This window comes from Bolinopsis microptera, chromosome 5 (assembly GCF_026151205.1).
Source record: "Bolinopsis microptera isolate Bmic1 chromosome 5, MBARI_Bmic_1.0, whole genome shotgun sequence".
NCBI lineage: Eukaryota > Metazoa > Ctenophora > Tentaculata > Lobata > Bolinopsidae > Bolinopsis > Bolinopsis microptera.
Genome location: NC_087076.1, coordinates 14,519,763 through 14,544,352, shown reverse-complemented (window position 1 = coordinate 14,544,352; position 24,590 = coordinate 14,519,763). Strand labels below are relative to the sequence as shown.

The 24,590-nt window shown below is 37.9% G+C and overlaps 2 protein-coding genes across 2 annotated transcripts; both read left to right on the top strand.

The window, feature by feature from the left end:
• Positions 1-7,687: 7,687 nt before the first annotated feature.
• Positions 7,688-8,834, top strand: LOC134815161 (box C/D snoRNA protein 1-like). The gene has a single exon (XM_063823665.1). The coding sequence runs from the start codon at positions 7,713-7,715 to the stop codon at positions 8,745-8,747; it is 1,035 nt and encodes a 344-aa protein (XP_063679735.1). The 5' UTR covers positions 7,688-7,712; the 3' UTR covers positions 8,748-8,834.
• Positions 8,835-9,152: 318 nt separating this feature from the next.
• On the top strand, positions 9,153-24,589 carry LOC134815190 (uncharacterized). The gene is made up of 8 exons (XM_063823703.1): positions 9,153-9,205; positions 9,496-9,558; positions 12,377-12,545; positions 12,860-12,926; positions 13,674-13,783; positions 14,116-14,232; positions 23,832-23,917; positions 24,127-24,589. Exons 1-8 carry the CDS (start codon positions 9,163-9,165, stop codon positions 24,234-24,236), a joined length of 765 nt encoding a protein of 254 aa, XP_063679773.1. The 5' UTR covers positions 9,153-9,162; the 3' UTR covers positions 24,237-24,589.
• Position 24,590: the final 1 nt, after the last annotated feature.

The window sequence follows — 24,590 nt, the reverse complement described above, 5'->3', positions numbered from 1 at the left end:
AATGATATCGGGCAAAGTTATTACAAGAATTAGCAATCTCGTTATTGTTGTTATTGCAGAGATAATAGGATTCTTTCTACATAACAGATACTATGATATGTTAGACAGTCAGTCCGCCATATCTTTTATCGTGTTAATTATTGTTTGTGTTTGTAAACACGAAGTCTGGGGTCCCCAGGCAAGTTGCAACATATTCTATTCAGCTCCAATGTCTATTTTAGAGTCTACAGACCAGAGTGCCTCTACGGATGATATCCATAAGTATTTACTTTAAATAGTCCTGGCAAATAGATGCAGCAACGTGATGGGTTACGTGCCTTTTAGCTAGAATGACAACCACATCACATACTCAAGAAAACAACAATTTCAAGAAAACAACAATTTTATTTAGTATCAATTAAAGCAAACATAAATATATTTTATATATAACTAGCAGGACCTTTTTACCAGATATCTTAGGGGACTTGGAGTAGCAAGAGAATGGATAAAGGTATATACCTATTACAAAAATACGTCAAAAAGAATTCAGGGTGATACAGGATCGGAGAGTGCAGACCGTAAAGTTTACGCACCCACCCTTGCCTCCTAAATTCTTGGTTGGGTAGGCATTTATGCGAACTTGGTCGTTTATACTCCAAGTCCCTTTGTTAAAAATTAATAAAATTTATCTCAGGAGTTAACTTCACTCAACAATAATAATATCAATATCAATTTATCGCATAAATTTAATATTATATACTCCTCTTTTTTCTTTACAAAAAATCAGCCCACCCTAAAAATAATACACAAATCTACTTTAGACAAATTAATAAAAACAATATTTGTCTCCCCTTGCCCAGTGCAGCCCATCCCGCTTCCCCGCCCCTCCATTCCCTTGCCCTTTTGCCCCTCCCATGACACCAAGCAAAAAACACATCACAAAAACACATTTTGCATTCATCTGATAAGTCTATGTTCTTCTTTTTACTTTAAAAACTGCTCATCTTGATTTCAAATTACTTTTCTTCTTTATATCACTCACTCATATGTCAAAACTCTTTTACTCTCATCATCTTATTTTCAGGCTGCTGGCTGGTTCTATGGTGCCCTGGTCCCGATCTCATCATGTGCTCCTTGCTAACCATACACTAATGCAGAAAAACACAGAAAAGAAAACTCTATCCTCTGGATCACCCACCCAGAAGTCCTCGAACCTACAAGCCAAACGTCGTCAAAGCCAACGTGGTGTAAGTCCTCTGGCGAAAGGAGGACAAGCCAGTCCCCTCGCAAACAAATCTACTACTCCCAAGTCAAGTTCAACAAGCTCCAATGAGCAGAAAAACAGTAGTGATCAGACGAAGAAAAAGTCAGAATCTACTAAAAAGACCTCTTGCCCATGTAGCAGTTCCCTAGACGGAAAAGACTGGGTAATACAGTGCTCAGACTGTAAACAATCATGGCATGCCTCTTGCGGTAATCTACCTGGTACCAATAAACTCTCCCAGGGTGATTTAGACTGCATCAGCCAAAAATGGCTATGTCCCTGGTGTTACACTTGCATCTTTCCTAGGCCTAAGAACCACCCATCTGCTAAAAAAGAAAAAATTCTTGCTGAAGAAGCCATTACCTGTGCCACAGCAGTTCAACTCAACGAGAGCACCCTCCTGGAAAATTCATTGCTCCAGAAGATAAGTGAATCAGTTAAAGAAACCATTGAAAGGTCAATTCCGAGCGTCGACATTACATCCCTGAATGCTCGACTAGAAGACCTTAACAATGAAATTCAGGAGTTCAAAGGAAGAACAAATGCATCCCCTCAGCTTAACTTCAGAGAACAACCTAGACCTGTTATTCCATCACCCACCAAAAGAAATCTAAAATGTCCTGAACAGCCTTACGAGCAGTACAAAGAGTTATACCTGACAGACAAGGAACTGAGCAGTGTAGGAGACCTTCTAGGTTATCTGAAGGACTCTGGAGACTTCATCGAAGAGAATGGCCACAGCGTCCGGCTGTATGGAGAGCCCTACAGCTACACTGGTTCCCAGCCCCCTAAAGAACACGAGCCTATCCCACCTGAACTTGTTTCTATTATTGACAGGTTCTCCTCAGAACTACAACTCGAGCACATGCCAAACTCGGTCCTTATTAACCACTACCCTTCCTCAGACAGACTCTCTCCATCCCAAAGCTACCTAGCTATGCATTCTGATATGAATCCACTATTCTTGCCAACTCGAAAATCGTCACGATCTCAATTGGTGCGACTAGAACTGTGCTTTTTGAATCCAAACAAGACAAAGACCTAGATCCTATTGAGCTTGATGTGAAGTCTAACTCACTTTACACTATGACAAGGTCTTCACAAAATTGGTACCGCCACGGTGTGCCAAAATTACCTGATGATAACCCAACAGAGGAGAGATTTTCGATCACCTTCAGATCTCTCAGCAGCCAGTCTCGACGAAGCATCGTTTTAATCGGTGATTCGAATACCAAAGATGTCAACTTTGGGGATGGTGCAGGTAAAGTTGGTCATTCCTTCCCTGGTAAACGAGTCAAGGCTGCCCGTGTCAAAGACATCGATCCACACCTGTGTGCTGGATTCTCCAACGCTTTCCTTATGTGTGGTACCAACGATCTACGCTGTGAAAACGTAAGAAATGTCTCAGATATCCACGAGACAGTGTCGACTTTAAAGAACAAACTAACTGAAATACGTCAATTGTGTCCACTTACTAACATTTTTGTTGTACCTGTTTTACCATCAAGAATCCATGAAATGAATAAAAATATAATGCTCTACAACAACTTGGTACAGGAGATGATAAAGAACTGTTTTCCTAATATTTGGTTTCAGGGTATGTATGGTTTTTTAGATAACAATAAGCTATTATCGGTTAAGTTCACTAGGGGTAACGACACGATTCACTTAGGAAGTAGAGGTTTAGCTAAGTTTGTAAGCCACATGAAAAACTGTGTGTTTCTGAAGGAAAAGGTGTCTAGGGAGTCAGCACAGAGGGTTGGATCCACTGGTCCAACCTAACCGACACATAACTATGATCATGAAATTAATTAAGGAGGTCTGTGAGCCATGCTCAAGGCCCATCAACATTGGGCAGCCCCTACTGGAATGTGAAGCCTGTCGGACAGCTATTCATACTAAATGTTTTAAAGTAGCAGGTTTCTGCCCCACCAATGGTCTATGGGTATGTAAGGTTTGTTCACTGAACGTGATACCACGCTACAACCCCTTCTCTGGGATGATTAGTGATGGTGGTGATAAATTCTACGATGATGAAGGTGGATGTGATGACGAAACTATTCAAAAAATTTCGAATGTTCTAGACCAATGTCAGAGCTACTCTACAACTGATCTTAATAGGGTAGTCAGGGAGCTTCAAAACTCATGTAATCCTTCATCCACACACTCAAAATTCACATCCTACTTTGTCAACTTAGATGGTAACAAAACCAACTTCGATTGTCTTAATGTTGAACTCAAACGGATTGAACTAAATTTCTCTGTAATTGGTATCGCTGAAACAAACACAGATGAACCTCTTAAAGAACTATACAGAATACCGCAATACAACAGTTTTTATCAGGTCACTCAGGAGAACAAGCTGAAAGGGACTGGTGTTGCCCTGTATGTAGCAAATCACCTTAATGCAGAAGTCATAGAAAATCTTGGCTACTGCACGCCTGATATTGAATCAATCTTTGTTAAGATCACTCAATCATCCAGCAAGCTCACACTCATCTCAGGGGTCATCTATCGCCCTCCTAATGGTGACATTCATAATTTCCTTAAGTCATTTGATCACATATGTAAACTCCTCCCTAAATCTGGTGTACGTATAATGGGGGACTTTAATGTTGACCTTCTTAAAGTGAATGGTGATGCTGGTCATGGCAACTATACTCTTTTTGAAGAATGCTTATTTAGAAATGGTTTCGCTCCCGTTATTTCGATACCTACACATGAGAGACCAAATTGCAAACCATCTTGTATTGACAACATCCTCACGAATGACCCTGGTAACTGTGTTCTCTCAGGTTGTATAACAGATAGAATTGGTGACCATGCTCCAACATTTGAATTCACTGACATCGAATTTGAGGTTGGTCCAAAAAGTGAAAAACATGTCCAGTACTACGACTTCAGTAATGCCAACCTTAATAAATTCCTAACCCTACTGAACACTGACCTCTCAAAGCTCCACACTTCTCATGAATTCTCGGATTTTACTAAATTATTTGATCGTGTACTTGATGCAACATGCAAACTTGTAAAGCCAAAAACTACTAAACGGAATCCTATCAATAACCCCTGGATAACAGATAGTATCTCAGCAGCCGTTGAAAAAAAAACATGAATTAAAAGATAACTGGATTACATCTAAAACTAAGGCAAACCCTGATGGAGACCATGTTCTCGAACAAACCTTCAAAGTATACCGAAGGATCCTCAAATCTGTAATTAACTCTGCAAAAAATACTTACTCTTGCAACCAAATCATAGAAAATAAGCACGACCGTAAGAAGACATGGCAGATCATTAATGAACTTAGAGGGAAGTGTAAAAAGACTATAAAACCCTCATTTATAATCGACAACAGAAAAATAACAGATAGAAGGGTTATTGCAAACGAGTTCAACAAATACTTTAACTCAATTGCCTCCACTCTAAATGAATCAATAGCTGACCTGCCTATACAGGCTTCTGAATTTTCAACATTTGAAGACTACCTCCTGCCATCCAACAATAACTCTATATTCCTATCTGACTGTTCACATACTGAGCTCATGGAAATAATTTCCAAGTTGGAAAATGGCAAATCTAGTGATATTCCGATCCGTATAATCAAAAAGTCAGCTCATTTAATCTGCCCTGTTTTAGCCCAACATTTCAACAAACTCATGATGAGCGGGGTATTTCCTGATGTTTTGAAAGTTGGGAAAGTTACTCCCATATTTAAGAAAGGAAACCAAGAGGATGTAGGAAACTACAGACCTGTCTCTACACTGCCTATATTTGGTAAGATATTTGAAAAAGTGATATACAGCCGTATCTACAGTTTCGCTCTGTCACAAAATATCCTTGATGAAAACCAATTTGGCTTCCGCAAGTCCCATTCTACTAGCCATGCTGTTAACTACTCTGTTAGGATTATTGAAGATAGCATAAAAAAACGAAACCATGTTCTAGGAATATTTATAGATTTGAGTAAAGCATTTGATACAATCGACCATAGTACACTCCTAACAAAACTAGATAGGTATGGAATAAGAGGCAATGCAAACTGTCTTATTAAAAGCTACTTATCAAATAGAACACAGTATACAGAAGTCCTTAATGAAAAATCCGAAAACCTTATCATTAAATATGGAGTTCCACAAGGCTCTGTTTTGGGACCGCTCCTTTTTCTTCTATACATAAATGATATTGCCAATTCTTCGGATTTAGGAACCTTCATACTATTTGCTGACGACACCAACATTTTTATTGATGGAAAAACTGTAGAAGAAGCTTATGAGAAAGGCAACAAATTGCTAAGCTGTATAAAAAAGTATATGATCCTTAACAAACTTCACATCAACATGTCAAAGTGCTGTTATATGCATTTTAAACCAAAGGCTAGTAAACCAGTAGAATTGCCAGATTCGCTTCAACTCCATATTGATGGCTTTCCAATTAAAAAAACCAAAGCAACTAAGTTTCTTGGAGTTGTTATTGACGAACAGCTTTCCTGGGGGCCTCATATAACAGCACTTAAACGAAAGTTAAACTATGCCTCTGCCACCTTAAATAGAATTAGGGACTCTGTACCAAAGGAACTCCATAAAGACCTCTACCACACACTATTTGAATCCCACCTCACATATTGTATCTCAGTTTGGGGTGATGCAGCACTCTTTAGGACAGCAAGTATCTGGCTGTCTCAGAAGCACTGTGTACGGGTCCTCTTTGGTGATAAAGAGGCATACCTAAACAAGCTAAGTTCCTTACATGTGCAAGAACAAGAGAGTTTGACAGCCAGGCACTTGACCATACATTCTTCCAACTAGAGCACTGTAAACCACTTTTCAAGCAACAAAACATCCTGGCTTTCAAAAATTTATATACATATCACACATTTATGGAAGTTTTTAAAATACTAAAACTAAGGTGCCCAGCATCACTGCAACAGCATCACTGCAACAGCATTATCAGTCATCTTCTAGAAAGGAAACCACTATCATTTCACAACTCCCATCTAATGACTTTATATCAAGATCCACCAAAATTTGGAACACAATTGCACCTAAACTCAAGCTCTTTGACTACTCCTACAAGATTAGCCTTGCTAAAAGTCGCCTGAAAAAGGCACTTCTAAAGCTGCAACATGCTTATAATGATTCGGCATGGACCACAAGCGATTATGACATAATGCAGCTGTCATTTGAAAACAATCCCCTTCATCAAATTTAATCCAGTGATCTCGGCCCACAGGCTCCTCCTATTAAACAATTTTGATTTTGGTAAATGTGTGCTGACTCCACCACCTATGTATTTAACCTAATATTTAGTGTACTACAGGTAGAAACTGACTTAGGTAGGTATTTTTCTCTTAGGTAGATATTAAGAATTTGGATAATTTCTTAATTGTATGACTATTTCAATTACTGAGACGTTTTTAATATTTAATTTAGGAGGGTTTTTGGAATTTTTTTTTAGGACTGGTTCACAGAGTGAACAGATTCCAGATTTATATATTTTTAAACTGATATTTAATAAATGATTAAAAGAACAAATTTTAAAGTTGCCATTAGATCCAAAAATACACCCATTATGCTCACTTAAAAACAACTCTAAATCAGTAGGCTGTCACTCTATTAATGCACCACACCGCTACCTCCACTGCACTAATAGTTATACAATAAATTCTACAATCCTAATTTTGTGTCGTGATGGAGACCGGTGTTCATACAAAACATTTACTAGGTTGCCGTTTGGTGTGAGCAATAGCGAACAGCACGCACACTCCTTTGCCCCGTCAACCTATATCTAATCTATTTAAAGAGTGACAACCATACTGCACATTGAATTAGGATTCCGTTAAATATCAAATTGATTTATTGTAAACTTGTTTAATCTGTAATAAATGGCATAAAATTGAAATTTTTGTTCAACTGAAATTTTTGTTTAACTGAACTATCGAATATAGGTTCGATTATCAAATATAGGTTCGATCTGATATAAATTTGTAAAATAAAATATTTAATTATTACTCAGAAAGTGCCATCTAGTTAGAACAAAGACTCCATCTCGTAATAAATTACGTGATGTGTTGTGTGCCGTCTTAAAGTTCCAGTTTTACTAGTAATAACTGGTTAACATCAAACTGTGGGGCGCCATCTCAGGAACAAGAGGTCTGATTTGGATCCATTTTTTGTCAGTTGTTTGTCTCCAGCGGCTCTGTCACACAATGTGAAAAATTATGTTCATATTTTTAGGGTGGTTATGACACAGTCCTAACTTAATTAATACAAACAATTATTTTTATTTTTTGGCCATTTTAGAACCACCTCAGGCCTCTATGTCAGCCACTTAATTAGCACATAGCTAGTGTTTAGGAATTACACTCTTGTTTAAAAGACTTAAGAGCCACCCATAATGGCTTTATTACAGACTTAAATAGTGTTACAAAACTTAATGAAAATATTTTTACAGGCAATTCAAGTAAACTATGGTTGAGTTGTGTAGCTGTGGGAAAGAAAGTAAATACTGCTGTCCAAAGTGTAGACAGAGAACGTGTAGTCTGGAATGTGTTAAAGCTCATAAAGTTGAAAAAAGTTGCAGCGGTGTTGCAGATAAAGCATCATTTGTAAAACTGTCAGATTTTGATAACATTCAGCTAATATCAGATTACAAGTTTTTGGAAAATATCAAAGAGTCGATAGATAACTCTCATAGGCAGCTTGTTCCCAATTTTAATGGTCAAAATGCCAGGGGGATGATCAAAAAGAAGTGCCTTACAAATGAAACGATCATTAAGTTCATGCCTGTTACCTTTTCTCGGCATAAGCTGAACAAGACCCATTTTAAAGATGATGTCATAAGATGGACTGTAGAATTAATCTTCTCTGACCGGAGCCAGAAACTTCTAGCTCATGATATCTCCGAAACATTGAAAATTACAGATCTGATTGAAACATATAAAAGTGATTCTGCACCCCACTCAGAATATCGATTTGTGAGCATGTACTTCAAAAGTGATCCAGATGTTTCATATTTCGTTCAAGCAGATGGTGATACAAACACATTTCATTTGCTTGACCCAGATTTGACAATCATGGAATCTCTGAAGTTCAAAACTGTCATCGAGTACCCTACCATATTCATCACTACAAAACCAGCTTCCTTTAAGGCAGTGGAGTGTAAAGCATTGGATGTGAGAGCAGAGTTGACAAAACTGGGATTGCTGAATGATGGCAAGAGAAAGAGGAACAACAGAAGACGCTCATACAAAAGACAGAAGAAAGGGAGGAATCAAAATAACAACACTGCAGGCGAAGATGATAGCAAGAAAGTGGAAGTTGGCAAGTGTGACGATTTGAAAGAGCGTGAGAAAACATCAGATACAAAGAGTAATTCATTTAAAAACAGTGTTCTGGCACTTTTTGGTGATGAGCAAGAAAATCAGTCAGATGGTGAAGCATGCTCAACAGATGTGAATTCTTTGCCTGCAGAGCCAGAGGAAGAGGGGGAGATTTTAACCTGATATAATGCTATAAATATAATGCTAATTTATCAGTGACATGATCCTCGTCATGACAGTAATTTTTTGAAGGAAATAAAACTATTTATTTTCAAAGAAAGAACATTTTACCTACTACTTCGTTGATCCTGAAAACAGATTTTCCTCTTCGATGATTCTTATAAATTAGTGTATTTTAACTGTTTTTAACAATTGATTTGCTCTTTTTATAATATTAATAATCACATTTGTTGCTTCATTCTGGTATAAAACGGTTTGCGATTTGAAATTTATTGATAAACTAGAGTACAATATTCAAATCATTTACCAATAACTATAAACTCCGATATTTTATAACCAATTTATGAATGTTTTCTTGAAAAAAAAAATGATATTATTTGCAATAATTATATTAATTTTTCTTCCGATATTTTAGGACATGCTCAAAAGGATCTTCACTAGAAAGAAGAAAAGCTCACAAGGTTAGTCGTTAAGATTTGAAGATAACTGAATTGAATAATTGCTCGACAATCGAAATGATTAAGAATGGTATCAACTTGACCGTAATAGCTATAATTGCACAGTTAAATTCGTCTGAGGTGACCTCTTATTGATATATTTAAGTTATTATTTTATTTTGGATAGCCACTATGGCATGGTACTCGTTTAGTTTAGCCCCAATTAGTTAACATCAGACTAATATTTGTCTCATATGAGCGGGGCAGTAAATACTGTGTTTCCTTTCCCATGTTATGATGATTTTATTCACCAGATAGGCCCAACCATTCTGATGGAGACATTGCCAATACTCAATATATGTGCATTGACGAAGGAGGTTAGTAGTTTTACTAAAATAACTTATACTCAGTTATACTGCTATTTACTTTTAAATACTACTACTTTGTTGATATAATTTGTATTTACTAACACAGCTTAATAATATAACTTTATTTAATGTTGAACAGAAAAAAGAGCAGTTTCCTTTGTCGTATGATCTACGTGATTGCCAGATATTGTAAACACTGAACATAATAACAGGGTGTTCACGATATATTGGTACGGTATTAAAGTTTAAACATTTGAAGGTTAATCTATAAAGGAGCGATCAGTGATAATTAGCGCTCGTTTTCATTGCACACCGGTTACAATGTTGTTACAACCAGTTCAGATATCAAAACTTTGACATATTTCTCGACATTTCGAACATTGTTCCCATTGTTTTTTTTCTTAAAAAGACTTTTATCACAATACACGAAATTTCGAGAAATACATCAAAGTTTTGATATCTGGACTGTAGTGGTAACAAAATTGTAACTGATGTATAAAGCAAATAAGCGCTAAATATAGCTGATTGCTCCATCATTAACCAATCTAAAGATATCCAAAACCGTATCAATGTATCGTGAACACCCTGTACATTGTACCTATGTAGATCTTAATCAGTTTATCACTGTAAATTATCAGTTGTAAAATAAAGTAAGTGCTTAAATTAACAGATCAGTTTGTAAAATAACATACTGGTTGCTCGTGCTGCCAAGAAGTCTCAATAACAAATATGACTTACTGACTTGACTTAAGGCGGGTAGTATTCCCGAGATCCATTGACAACAGTTCTCCACAGCTTTCTGTCCTCCATCAGTCTAGCTATCTCATCTACTGATTTCAGCCCAGTATCTGCTTTTAGGTTATTTAGTAGTGTTAGGTAAGGTCGCCCCCTGTTAGTATGCCCATGACTCGGCTTCCAGAGGATCAGTTTGTTCAGTGTCAGCTCCGGATGTCGGTGAGCATGACCTGCAAGTCTGAGCCTTCGTTGGGTTATCTTGGAGCTGACTTTAGGAAGATCACCATACAGACTGTGGTTGCTGACATGGTCTCGATATTGATTGATGTTAAGGGCCATTCTTAACATTCGTGTATAGCAACCATCAACCATCTTCTCCAGCCTTTTCGTCATAGTCCAAGTCTCAGAACCGTATAGAAGCACCGACTCGACTAGTGCTGTGAACACTCTGGTCTTGATAGACTTTCTAAGGTTAGATTTCCAAAGTTTTTTGAGAGTGTGGCATGCTCCCCATGCTCTTCCTTTCCTAACCCTGATATCACTCTCACTGTCTCTGATTCTAGAACCAAGATAGGTAAAGTCTTCCACGTGCTCTATTGTGTTGTTACCCAGGGACTTGATGGTATCGGGGTTCTCGATGTTCTGAGTAATGAATTTGGTTTTCCCTTCATTCATTTTAAGTCCCACTGTAGCAGCAACTCTTTCTACCTCTAGCATCAGCATCTCTGCCTCCTTTACAGTATCTGCTATCAGAGCAATGTCATCTGCAAAACCAGTGTCTGTTATCTTCTCCGCCTTGACTCTCCTACTCCGATAAGGCTTAATGGTAAATCCTATTTCAGGATGCTTGCTTAAGGCTTGTCTCATGCAATAGTCAAGGGCTATAATGAACAAGTATGGTGCTAGTGTATCCCCTTGAAGAACTCCTGCCAGGATATCAAATAGCTCGGTATCCCCATCTGGTGTTATAACTTTGCCCTTCGTGTTGACATAGAGAAGATTAATGATATCTACAATACTGTCCGGTATTCCATAGGCCTTTAGTATTTGCATCAAAATTCCCCGGTGAAGTGAATCAAAGGCCTTCTTAAAATCAACAAACACCATAGCTACCGGTAAATTTCTCTGTCTAGCCCCCTCTAGAATCCTTCTGAGTGCCAAGATGTGACTAGTAGTGGACCGTCCTTCCCGAAAACCATTCTGCGTGTCCCTAAGTACCCCCTCTATAGCCGGCTGGATCCTATTAAGCACCATTCTATTAAGAGTCTTAGCTACGAGAGAAGTCAAAAATATGTCAGTCACAAATATGCCTAGTATTATTTAATAACATGTTACATAAATGTCGTTTCCTTTGCGTATTAAACGTTATGTGGTATCTATTAAACATATGTGTGTATATGATCACGACTTGTTACTTATTTACATTGACATAACAGTGCTATGTTAAATTTAAGATTTGAGGCACTCAAGTTTCATAAGTTATTAGCGCAGGGACCTTGTGAACATGTAAAATGCGACGTGTAGAAAATAGGTTTATATCTAGTAATAACTATTGAACTAGTGCTACACTAAGCTAAGTTGAGGCACTTTTAATCGAGTAGCAGACAGGCCAGAAGAGTTGTTTTCTACTCAATTTTAACGTTTACAGCGTTACTCCCTGCTCAATGCTGTGACGACCATCCTAGTTTACATTCTTGACTCCCCGTCCTGGCCCTTAAGGGATCGTTCACATATTATCACGTAAGATTTTTCTCCAAGTTCTTGACGTTCTGAGGGAATTTGTTCCAGAATGATCTGGAAGAAAATAATTCTGGAGATCCCATAACTTTAGTACCACCCTAACAACAGTTCTAGAACAGCCCAGAATTACTCATATTTGCCAACCATCCTTATTTATCACCTGACAACTAACAATTCCAGAATACCCAGAGCTATTAATGTTTAAACAGTACATGCTATAGATATCATTGCCGGGCTGTCCTTTGTGTTTCTATGCAGAAAAGGTAATTATAATCTGATGAAACTTCATAAAATTTAATTAGCGTACACCCCCATTGTAAGATCAAGGTAATTATTATGAGTATTACTTCAGAGCGGTGTAAGTCCGTGGAACCCGTGATAAATCCTAATTACGTGTTGCGAGAAAGAAAAAACAACGATGAGATAGAGATATCGTACTATAACACTGATACTTACATTAACGTGGACAAGAAACGACCTTGTTATGAAAATCTTGATAACCCTCCTACTTCTCTCAAAAGGTATTTTAGATAACGGCAGTTCTAGAATAGTGGTTATATAATTAAATGGTAGTTTACTATGTTTTCTGTTCTACAGCGGGGATTTAAGCTGTTCTGTACTGACTAGCTTGTATCCACTCACTCTTGGAAGGAATGTTAAGACGGAATGTTGAGAACTTTCCTTAAATATATGAGTATGTATGACTACTGACTACTGACTAGGACAAATTGCTAAATTGTCATGATGAAGTGTGGCAATTTATTCTTAACGGACGTCTGATATTGTGATTTAAACTCCTTTTTTTTCAGTGATTTGAAATTCCCTTCAATTTCAGTGTCCTTTCTGACAACATGAATAACAGGGGAACATATGACGGAATATGGCACTACAACTCGAATAAAGTACGTTTCTTTTCAAACATAAATTATTTTATTGTCCATGAAATTGACCTCTTACCTTACAAGACATTTTCATAACGTACGAAATGCGACGGTTTTCCCGAAATTTCGCCATATTTTCGGACCGCCAATATTTCGGTCGTCGTAATAGAATCCGTCGCATTATTTTTAGCTTATTCCAATAATTGTGGCTTCATCGATTCATTTTGTTCTTAAAAAGTTAGTGATATGATGGTGGGACAAATAAACACAATATTCCATGATGAATTTAATGTCAAGTAATACGTTTAAATTTACAATAAATTACATTTATGTGCTAACATAAACGTCTTATAAGAGACTAAGTCAAGATAAACAATTTAATACCAAACTTAATAAGTGAAACTGAAAGAGTCGAGCCGGACCCCTTAGAGGAAGATGAAGAAATGGATTTATAAGTTTCATTTTGTTTCAACATGATTTTACCGATTTTTAGAAAATTTTGAATTTCCTTTGTGTCAGAAAACAAAATGATGAAAAATACCCTTATTTTCTGTGACGTCCGAAATGTGACGGTTTTTGTTCAATTTCGCCATATTTTCGGACCGCCAAAATTTCGGTCGTCGCAAATTGGTCCGCCACAAAAATGTCTTGTAAGGTAATCTTTTATCCGGTATGAAAAGAAGGCTTTTTTGTAAACAGAATGTCGCCTAAAGTAAAAATTAAGTTTTTGTAACATTATCTGCTTTCTGACTTATTTAATAATTTCAGAATAAGAAGACTGTGACTAATTCACGAACGAGCTCATCAATTCCACACTTTGAAGCTTGCGATGCGACTCAAATACAGTACGACCAAGTCAAAGACATCACCCAACAAAAGTGATTAGCTATTACTAATTACCGTGCCTAATTAATGTGTTCTGTCGCGAACTTCGCCCGGTCACATTATAATATATTAGAAGTTGTACGGCGCGGTAAAATTCTTTTGATGGAATAGAAGATAGACAACACAACTTCAAGTCACATTTTGCGCGCGCGCGCGCTTACTTCTTCATTGAATATCGTGCCTTACTTAATTAACGTACCGCGTGACGTAATTTAACTCAAGCACGAAGAACTTAATGTGTGTTACCACTTTCTAGGTTATTCAGTAGATTCAAAGATTTAGGTGTTTTAAGTATGTATGAAATTGTAGTTCCTCCTTTTTCCAGGTGGTATTTCGGGTACTTGGGTCGATCTGAAGCTGAAAGTAAACTTATCCACACTCTTCCCTCGACTTTCCTAGTTAGGCAAAGCCAACGAGATGATTCTTACATCTTGTCAGTAAAGTGAGTTTGATAATGTCCTTAAATGCATTATTTTTGTTGTTATTTGACAAATTCTGTCAACAAATAATTAGATTTATGTCATTAATAATTCAAATAAAATCTCAATAATTCAGTTAATGACCAAGTTAACACCATTAAATTGAGGTTCCGTTCAAATAAAAAAATATGCTCGTCTACTCATAAACCCCTCAAGGGCCAAACAACATCAATAGCTTTAGAAATGCACACACTAAATTATTTAACCCATTTAAAACATGCTGTAGACTACTTAGGGATTGTTCACATATTACGCTAAGTTTGGAAAAGCTTTGCAATGTCCACACAACAGCTATGTGTTAAGTGGGGAGAGGAGGGTCTGAAAAGGTCAAGAACTGAATCACGGGTAACCACACTGTATCTCGACATACACTGTATCTCGACAACCCTATATCGCCTTGCATGACGATATACAGTTTTGGTCGAGATACAGTGTGCAAATCGAATTACGTAATACGGCAATATGTGAATGGTCCCTTAACTAAAAGTATCTCTATAAACTAAAATTTGAGGGTCAACACTCCCTATAACACAATCTATAACTACAACTGAATTATGTACTTTCTGAGCCCTATAATGTAACCAAGTCCCGTTACAATTGTCAACACTGCTAACAATAGAAGATAAGCGTGCAATTCAATAAATCCAGCCAGTGTAATCATGACGCCGTTTCCGATGCAGAAAGTGGTGTCAAGGAAGGAGAAAGCGGTAGCCGTGTCCCCGTCGAACATCAGTGGAGCTACAGCGAAGCCCAGAACGTTGAATCCGGTATCAGTGAGGGAGAGAAGGACGGATATAATTACCACGTGATAAGTCTCGGGGTTGATGTAGACAGAGCCAGTAGGGTCGAGAGTGGTGTTTGCATTGTTCTGGAACACCAGAAAGGACAACACACAAGCACACACAGACATGATCATCATCACTATCGTGCACAGAGTATTGCTGGACAGGTCTCGCAACGTCTTGAAGCCCAGTGCGCCGACTAACGTGCAAATTCCGATTACCAGACCTGAGAGGTTTATCACGGACCTGTCTGTAAATGTGACGCTGATGGAGACTGGTAAGGCTTTTTGGAGATAACCCCAGGTGGTCCCGGAGAAGAATTGGTAAACTATGATGATCCAAACAGACCTTCTTCTAAATAGTTTAATCAAAAACTTCAACTTCTCTTTGATTTTTTTCTTGATGTTCTCAGTATCAGTGGTGATACAAGCAGCCTTATCTACTCCTTTTTTGTTAACATCACTGTTATTCGGTATTCTATCAACGTCAATCCTTAGCTCCCCATCTGCCGTTATCTGTCCATACACTTCGCACTTAGGTTTCTCTTCTTTCTTCACCTCTTCCTTATCCCCTAACAGTGCCAGGAACATTGCAATGACACAGAGTCCCGCCAGTGTCCCATAAACTGTTATTCTGATGGTATCAGTGATTGTGGCAAGATGAAGGATGTAGAAGTAGTTCACTAAATTGTTTACAATGTTAGCGACGGAGACAGCAGCCCAGAAAATAGCCATGTTTCTCTGCAAGTGTTTGATTGGGGAGTTGTCAGCTATAGATTTGAGGGAGAGAATGAAGAGAAACGAACCACCCACCCCAGAGAGAACCGCTCCCAGATAGATAGCCCACTCCTTCAGCAGGAACATTGAAGCGTAGAACATGAGGTAGGAGAAAAGTGAGACTATTGTTAGTATTTTCCTGTTCATCAGACGGTTTACGACGGGAAAGAGGATGGCTCCTATTGCAGATGATGCGTAGTATGCACCTCCGCTTATGTACCCGACTGTGGGCCTGAGGTCAGAACTGTCCGTTATGGCTACGTTTTGGAGTGAAGTTGCGAGGAAGTAGGAGCCTAGCGAGAGGCAGAGGATCAGGGTCGAGATGGTCATGTTCTTGTGTTTCTGTCTCTGGCTGCATGGTCTCGTTTCTGTGTCTGGTTCTTCAGCGTTAACCGTCATCTTATCTAAATGAGAGAATTATTCAGCATTCTATCTAGTTTAACTCGTCCGGTATACTCGATACCCAAGAGCAGAGGTCAAATGGTGAATTATGATAACGGGATCAGATATATTTTGAAGTATGTGACCGAGGTAAGTGGGCAATGATTAGTGATGAATGCGATGAGAACATAATTTAGTCACTTAGACCGATGCACGTCGAATATGCGCCTTGAAAACGTGAGTGCGTCACTGCGTACTGTATAAGGTTATTCACTATTTATACCGCAGTATTTGGGTTCGTTGTACGACGTTGTCCCGTGGTTTGTGTAATAGTTTAAAGCAAAGCCGGATTACCCAACATGATGACGCCACTTCTAACCAGGTGTGATCACCGATTGATTCATACGACTAAATCTAACCCAAACCTACAACCTAAATTTGAACATGATTTAATAAAGTAGCAGATATTTGGTGATATGTGATCTGCTGATCAGCTTATGGAGGTGGAGCCGTTCACTAAAACTGCTAAATATCATGTCACTAGTACATATCCTGGTTCCAAAAATTAGTTTTTAGTTTGGTAGTAGCCAGTTGTATGGTACCGTTTTGGCAATGACAAGACCTCTTTTGTTAGGGACAATAAGATGACGCCGGCGGAAAAAAACCCTAAACCAAATAAAAACAACGACAAAAATCTATGGGCTCAGCTGCTTGGGACTGTATTTCGGGTTGCATAAACAATAAACATAGGGCTGCATAGAAATATACACGATTTTCAAAATTAATAAGGAATTAGCTGGGCGGCACTCTCCCTGTCATTCCGCCATATCTGCATGCTAAAGCCTGGTGTATCCAGGTAATATGGAATATGATAAAATACGCCATAACGGATCGGGAAATTGAGCGGCCATCCACAAAAGAAAAGCGGCGGCGTTTCTTGTTGTATCTGGAAATTTACTTTGTGGTTATATCTCTTTAGCTTTTGGAGAAAATTTAAAAAACTCTACCTTGGGACCTTACAAACTTTTTAGTGGAATATATAGCAGGCTAAATCATAAATGGTAACTGTAAACTAGAAACGACTGCAGTTGGCACATTTTTGAACGAGCTGTAAAGAAACCGTTACCATAAAAAGTTCATTTTTACGAGCAATCAGCGAAAACCTCATTTTCGTTTTGCAAATCAAGTAAAATACAGATTTTTGTTATATTGGGCCAAGAAGTTCCTAAAAACCATGTTTCTATTAAGATAACATATAGCCTGAGGGTGAAACGGTTACTTCCGATTTACAGGATGAAAAAATAAAATATCCCAATATCTAGATTCTAGATATCTGAAGGTTAGAACACTAATACGCCTACCACAATACAACACTTTGATCGTTTAGCACAATAAATATTTCTATTGAAAGTCGATTTCCACCACCCAAAATTCCACGACTTTTCACCAAAATATCTGGGCTCTAGACTTTGTTTGGGGGCGTCACCATAGTGACCATCGCAATAAATCTACCCAAACCTACAAACTGACACTGATGATTATTTATTGACATGAACTGATCAGATGATTGATTTGGAGCCTTCATTTTAACTGAATTATAGCAGTATCTTCCATACCACTGAATAGCACAGATCATAGTTCAGTATGTACTGCTGAACCCGAAAATACGGCGAAAATTAATATTAGCATGGTAATATTCAGCCTTGTGGCATTCTTTTGTCAATGACAAGAACTCTCGAAGAATGCGCTGATAAAAAATTCTTAAAGGATGAGGGGACCTTAGAAAAAGTTTTTTTCTCGTGCAAATCATATTATTACATTAATCGTAAAAACCACTTTAGTGAAATCCGCAAAGTTGTATTTCATTCGCGCGCCGAGATATCCAGCCAAAACAATTTGAACCTGTGACGTCAATTATGTGAGTTGCTCTGATCCGCGCATATAGAAATACAGGTAAAATGAGCGTGCGGGCTGACTAAATTACTAATTAAGAATACATAAACAATTTACAATACTAACAAGCCTATAACCAATGGAGAGGAGACTTTTTATGACCGGTTGAAAAAAGAATTATCACCCTACGATAACCATGAGCCGAGATACACCTGAAATAAGATTGAAGTCACACAGAAAGGCATGTAAATTATGTATATTTATAGCTCCCAACGTAACACCTAGCAACTCCTTGTATCGTACCACAGTTGATATATCAACATGTCATATCAACACAACACGGTCCTAATAAAAACGGATCGGGTAGGTATGAAATGCATGTCTTCATTCCAGTTGGACAAGCACCAAGCACCAAGCTTTTAAGTTCTAACTCACTATGTGACACTATTTATAACGTAAGCAAGATTTGCAACTATTACACCAAGCAATATTATACCAAGCATAGCAGACGAACACATCCACATTCGTTACGCTTTACACTCAAGTCACAGCAAACTAAAACGGTAAATTATAAATGAGTGTACAACTAAAGGCCGGTACACGCGCAGTGCCAAACCGCACGTGCGCACTCAGATAGGACTAGAGGCGCCAAGGGCCAGCTAGTAAAATGTATTCTACTACATCATACATTCAATCGATTTTTAGATCTTCTGTTGCGGCGCTTTGCTGTCTTAAAAGTTTGTTCATTTGAAAGCTTTTTCACTATAAATATAAAGAGTGTCTTTTGCGTCAATTTGCGACGAGTCTGTTTTAGAACTCATCGCATATTCTGTGAATCGGAAGGAGTTCCCGGAAAAGGATGATGTTGAGAAAAGGAACAGGCTATACCGTTTCGCTGCTTACAGAACATTCTTTGGGATACTGGAGCTGAACGGACTGGGTAAAGGACGGCGCTTCAGACTACCACAGTGTGTGGTGAGAGTTATCCGCAGAATGTACCCCAGCAAGTCAGGCAAATATGTCGGATTTAAATCACTAAACGAACAAGTTTCGGAAAAGCTAAACATATATTAAGTGGGTCGGTCAACATATCTTCTATTTCATATGTATTGTGCTCTGCCAATTGCAACACTTGATTTGATTGTGCTCTGCCGATTGCAACACTTGATTTAATATTGTTCGTCGCACATTTCATATGAAAATACATTCCTTTATTCTTGTATAAAGAAATATGCCGATTTTTAATTGTGTCCATATCGGGTTTCAAACAAGTCAAAACAAAATAGCAGTTTGTGGTTTAGTTAGCGGATGCTACTTATCTTAGCTATTTATAAATAGAAATACCTACTACAACTACAAGAAAGCCTTTCTGAGTTACATTTAACTATTAAAGAGAATTATTCGTAACTTAGACTAATTCAGTGCAACCAAAGATACCGCTCTCGCAAACGCCAAAGGTAACACGACGTAAGTAAAACAGAACAGGACAAAATGTTGACACGAGCGAAGGGTGTGCGCGCACGTTGGTCTTACACATAATTGACGTCACAGCCCAAAATTGCTATCAGCCAATAGGAGCGCGGCGTGATATTGCACGAATTATCGATTTCACAGTCCGGCGTATTTTTTGATTCTACACACTTTCACAGGACTTAAACGCGAATATTTGAAAGTAAATTCTAAGGTCCCCTCATCCTTTAAAGAAATCATTAAATATATCCTGCTAGCCATATATGTTACGTCACGTAAAATTAGGTAGTAACTGGGAATAACAATAGACTCGTACGGAAGTCTAGCAAAAAACAGAGATATCTGATTTAAAAAAGGAATTGACTAATTTCAGACGGAATGTTTAAAAGAAATCGGTATTAGAAATAGTAAACTAAAGTTTGTCATAATACTCACAAATCGCATAATTGGTCCTGTGAACGTTTTATCATGACCGGGGCCATCACGATTCATGACGATTTTACGTCTCCGGGCCGCTTAGATGATGATTCATTAAGATATGAAACTCCATTTCTGAGTTTGATCGACATATTTTACAGAGGTTCCTAATTGTTTTCGACCAATGAGCACCGAAAATTGATACAAAAACGGTAACAAGTGTTTAAATTAACATCTTTTTTCTTTGCGGTAAGCGTGATTTTCAGGTTTATTTTAAGAAACCCCAGAACTGGCTTTTTATTAGGTGTCAGAAATAAAATACTCTCTGAAAAAAGATCATGTTTTAGTGTTCAGGGAAAATGGGGCCGATTGATCTAATCCGATTTGAGTAATTTCTCCCGCATTAGGCTTTTCACTGCAGACATTTGATAAGGCACTGCACTGTCTGTATTGCTATCTTGTATTTATTCCATGATACCACTCATCTGCTCATCAATTGATCACGTCCGCCAAATGTTTTCTTATAGGAATGTTGTGTCTAGTGGTATTTAAGCTGCTAACCGAATTTTATCTAGGATGGGGTTCACATCGGTCAAAATATTGTGTGACTGAACGCTGGAAACAGCGAAATGTAGTTTTTTAAAGCTTTAATCTCGTAAAAACGGATCTTAAAATAATTTGGGCAAAATAAATAAATGTTCGCTGAATTCGGGCCTTTTTTTAGTTCGGCATCTAAATTTCACGGTTTGAGATATTAAGTTGCGCTAATGAAACTATCTCGATCCGCACATACGTTGTATAAAAAAGGTGAACTGCTGTGAAAATTTAAATGTGGTTGAAAAGTTTAGTAAAAGTTCGGTAATTAAATTGCTTTTTAAAATTGGTAAAGTTTGGCACCTTTAAAAAGTTCGTGGAGTGCGTTTTCCCCAACTATGTAATAAATGGGGAAACATTGTATGTATATTGAACTTCCAAAAATCTGGTGGTGCGAAAAAATCATCAATCATTAGATGCAAACTGCTTAAATGAATTTCGTCAACCAAAACGTTTAAAAGTGCTCCCAACCGGACCATCTCTTTATGATCATTCAAGAAGAGAATTCTCACATGACAGCAGGATTCCTGAGGTCGGTTCATCAGATCGGTTCATACAAATGGTTAAAGGTAAACCGTCGGTCTCTTCTGAATTGCCAAACAAAGGAAGTGGGTCATCTGAAATTAAACGATAAACCTGGTATCACGTTCTTGCTATGACACCAGATACTGAAATCATCCATACTTCAATAGCTCTCAACTGCTCGTCAGTTTGTTCGTCAGAATTTTGGGATGCCATTTGTTTACTTTGACGTAATTTTGTATAATTGATTTTAATCTAAACCGATAATGATGACATCAGAACTAGCAGTATGTGATGGCAACCGTTGGCGAGACCCTCCGCATAGCGATTAACATTTTCACCAGAGTAGCACGAGGCTTTGACAGGAGGTGGGGCAGGTATGCTTGTGGTTTTAATGCAAAATCCACCAATGTCTATCTCGTCCCAACAACTCGTACAGTCACGTGACCGTTTGGCGGGCAGGTTTATTGGCATTAGTCCGGAGCACTTGAGGTTCACTCCCTTGCGGGGATCGCCGTCCCAGCTACCAAACTGCGGGTCACAGTGGTGCCTAGGAACAGATTCTAAGTTACCAGTCTGGTTACCTAGCTGGTCACTAGGCTGGTAGCTGCATTACCGGTTTTTTACCGGCTATTAACTATTTGGCATTTTTTATGTTATTCCTACGCCAGCTCTGAAAGCGTTTTGTGAGAATAGTGTACAGGAGGCTCAAGACTCAAGAGGACATCTTTGGGAAACAGATATGGACCGCTTATTGGGTTAATAATTTTCAAGAAACGCTGAGCAAGAAACTAACGACGGTACACTCAGTACAGGTTCACTGAACATTAAAGGATGAGGGGACCTTAGAATTTACTTTCAAATATTCGCGTTTAAGTCCTGTGAAAGTGTGTAGAATCAAAAAATACGCCGGACTGTGAAATCGATAATTCGTGCAATATCACGCCGCGCTCCTATTGGCTGATAGCAATTTTGGGCTGTGACGTCAATTATGTGTAAGACCAACGTGCGCGCACACCCTTCGCTCGTGTCAACATTTTGTCCTGTTCTGTTTTACTTACGTCGTGTTACCTTTGGCGTTTGCGAGAGCGGTATCTTTGGTTGCACTGAATTAGTCTAAGTTACGAATAATTCTCTTTAATAGTTAAATGTAACTCAGAAAGGCTTTCTTGTAGTTGTAGTAGGTATTTCTATTTATAAATAGCTAAGATAAGTAGCATCCGCTAACTAAACCACAAACTGCTATTTTGTTTTGACTTGTTTGAAACCCGATATGGACACAATTAAAAATCGGCATATTTCTTTATACAAGAATAAAGGAATGTATTTTCATATGAAATGTGCGACGAACAATATTAAATCAAGTGTTGCAATCGGCAGAGCACAATCAAATCAAGTGTTGCAATTGGCAGAGCACAATACATATGAAATAGAAGATATGTTGACCGACCCACTTAATATATGTTTAGCTTTTCCGAAACTTGTTCGTTTAGTGATTTAAATCCGACATATTTGCCTGACTTGCTGGGGTACATTCTGCGGATAACTCTCACCACACACTGTGGTAGTCTGAAGCGCCGTCCTTTACCCAGTCCGTTCAGCTCCAGTATCCCAAAGAATGTTCTGTAAGCAGCGAAACGGTATAGCCTGTTCCTTTTCTCAACATCATCCTTTTCCGGGAACTCCTTCCGATTCACAGAATATGCGATGAGTTCTAAAACAGACTCGTCGCAAATTGACGCAAAAGACACTCTTTATATTTATAGTGAAAAAGCTTTCAAATGAACAAACTTTTAAGACAGCAAAGCGCCGCAACAGAAGATCTAAAAATCGATTGAATGTATGATGTAGTAGAATACATTTTACTAGCTGGCCCTTGGCGCCTCTAGTCCTATCTGAGTGCGCACGTGCGGTTTGGCACTGCGCGTGTACCGGCCTTTAGTTGTACACTCATTTATAATTTACCGTTTTAGTTTGCTGTGACTTGAGTGTAAAGCGTAACGAATGTGGATGTGTTCGTCTGCTATGCTTGGTATAATATTGCTTGGTGTAATAGTTGCAAATCTTGCTTACGTTATAAATAGTGTCACATAGTGAGTTAGAACTTAAAAGCTTGGTGCTTGGTGCTTGTCCAACTGGAATGAAGACATGCATTTCATACCTACCCGATCCGTTTTTATTAGGACCGTGTTGTGTTGATATGACATGTTGATATATCAACTGTGGTACGATACAAGGAGTTGCTAGGTGTTACGTTGGGAGCTATAAATATACATAATTTACATGCCTTTCTGTGTGACTTCAATCTTATTTCAGGTGTATCTCGGCTCATGGTTATCGTAGGGTGATAATTCTTTTTTCAACCGGTCATAAAAAGTCTCCTCTCCATTGGTTATAGGCTTGTTAGTATTGTAAATTGTTTATGTATTCTTAATTAGTAATTTAGTCAGCCCGCACGCTCATTTTACCTGTATTTCTATATGCGCGGATCAGAGCAACTCACATAATTGACGTCACAGGTTCAAATTGTTTTGGCTGGATATCTCGGCGCGCGAATGAAATACAACTTTGCGGATTTCACTAAAGTGGTTTTTACGATTAATGTAATAATATGATTTGCACGAGAAAAAAACTTTTTCTAAGGTCCCCTCATCCTTTAATAATTAATTAAATACATTAATTGACAGCAGAGTTTAAGGATTTATCTGACGTAATATAACCTTACAGGCTGCTGGCGGGACCTGTTGCACACATCAAGATAGAGAAAGGGGAAGGGTACTGGCTACAAGGCAGCTACAAGACATTTTATACAAGTCAGTTTTATGATAATGATATTCATCACAAATTTAATGTTAACAGTTTTAGGCTTATTATAGATCTTAATTATGTCAGTTTTCATAAATTTATATAACTTATATTGCATATTGCGGGAAATTTAGAAATTTTAGATTCCGGTTTCCTTACCCGCGAATCTGAATTGTTTTACACTGGTTTAAAAGCTTAACACCGAAATAAATTTCAGTTGGACAATTGGTCACATTCTTTACCCTAAACGAGATTGCGATCAAACAGCTGGGCCTACATCAACTTCTAAAACTGGGACTGGTCAACAAGTCAAACGCGGTTGCGTAACATTGTGCTCAATATTTGGACCCACGTTTTCAATATTGATACTGTATTGAATGTATAATGAAGAAGAGTTTTGTGTGCGATTTTAATTGAATATACATAGTTTATTGTTGGTATTTCTCATGCATGATTCAAATTTAATTCGCTACAATTTAAGAATTCTGGATATTTATTTTAATGAATACAAAAATTATGGATTTATTTATTTTTATTTAATATTTTGGTATGTATTTACTTATTTGTGTTAGTTTATTTATAATTTACTCAGCATACTATTGTATTATTGTATGCTGTAATCTGGAGAGGAATGATTATTTAATATATACATTTTCATTATTCTATTTCTTACAAGATAAC

Excerpts from the sequence above, each read along its gene's own strand:
- LOC134815190 (XM_063823703.1), top strand. The coding sequence starts at position 9,163 with ATGCTCAAAAGGATCTTCACTAGAAAGAAGAAAAGCTCACAAG. Across the intron at positions 9,559-12,376 it reads TATGTGCATTGACGAAGGAG|AGCGGTGTAAGTCCGTGGAA; the intron begins GTTAGTAGTTTT and ends GTATTACTTCAG. Across the intron at positions 12,546-12,859 it reads CCTCCTACTTCTCTCAAAAG|TGTCCTTTCTGACAACATGA; the intron begins GTATTTTAGATA and ends CTTCAATTTCAG.
- LOC134815161 (XM_063823665.1), top strand. The coding sequence starts at position 7,713 with ATGGTTGAGTTGTGTAGCTGTGGGAAAGAAAGTAAATACTGCTGTCCA.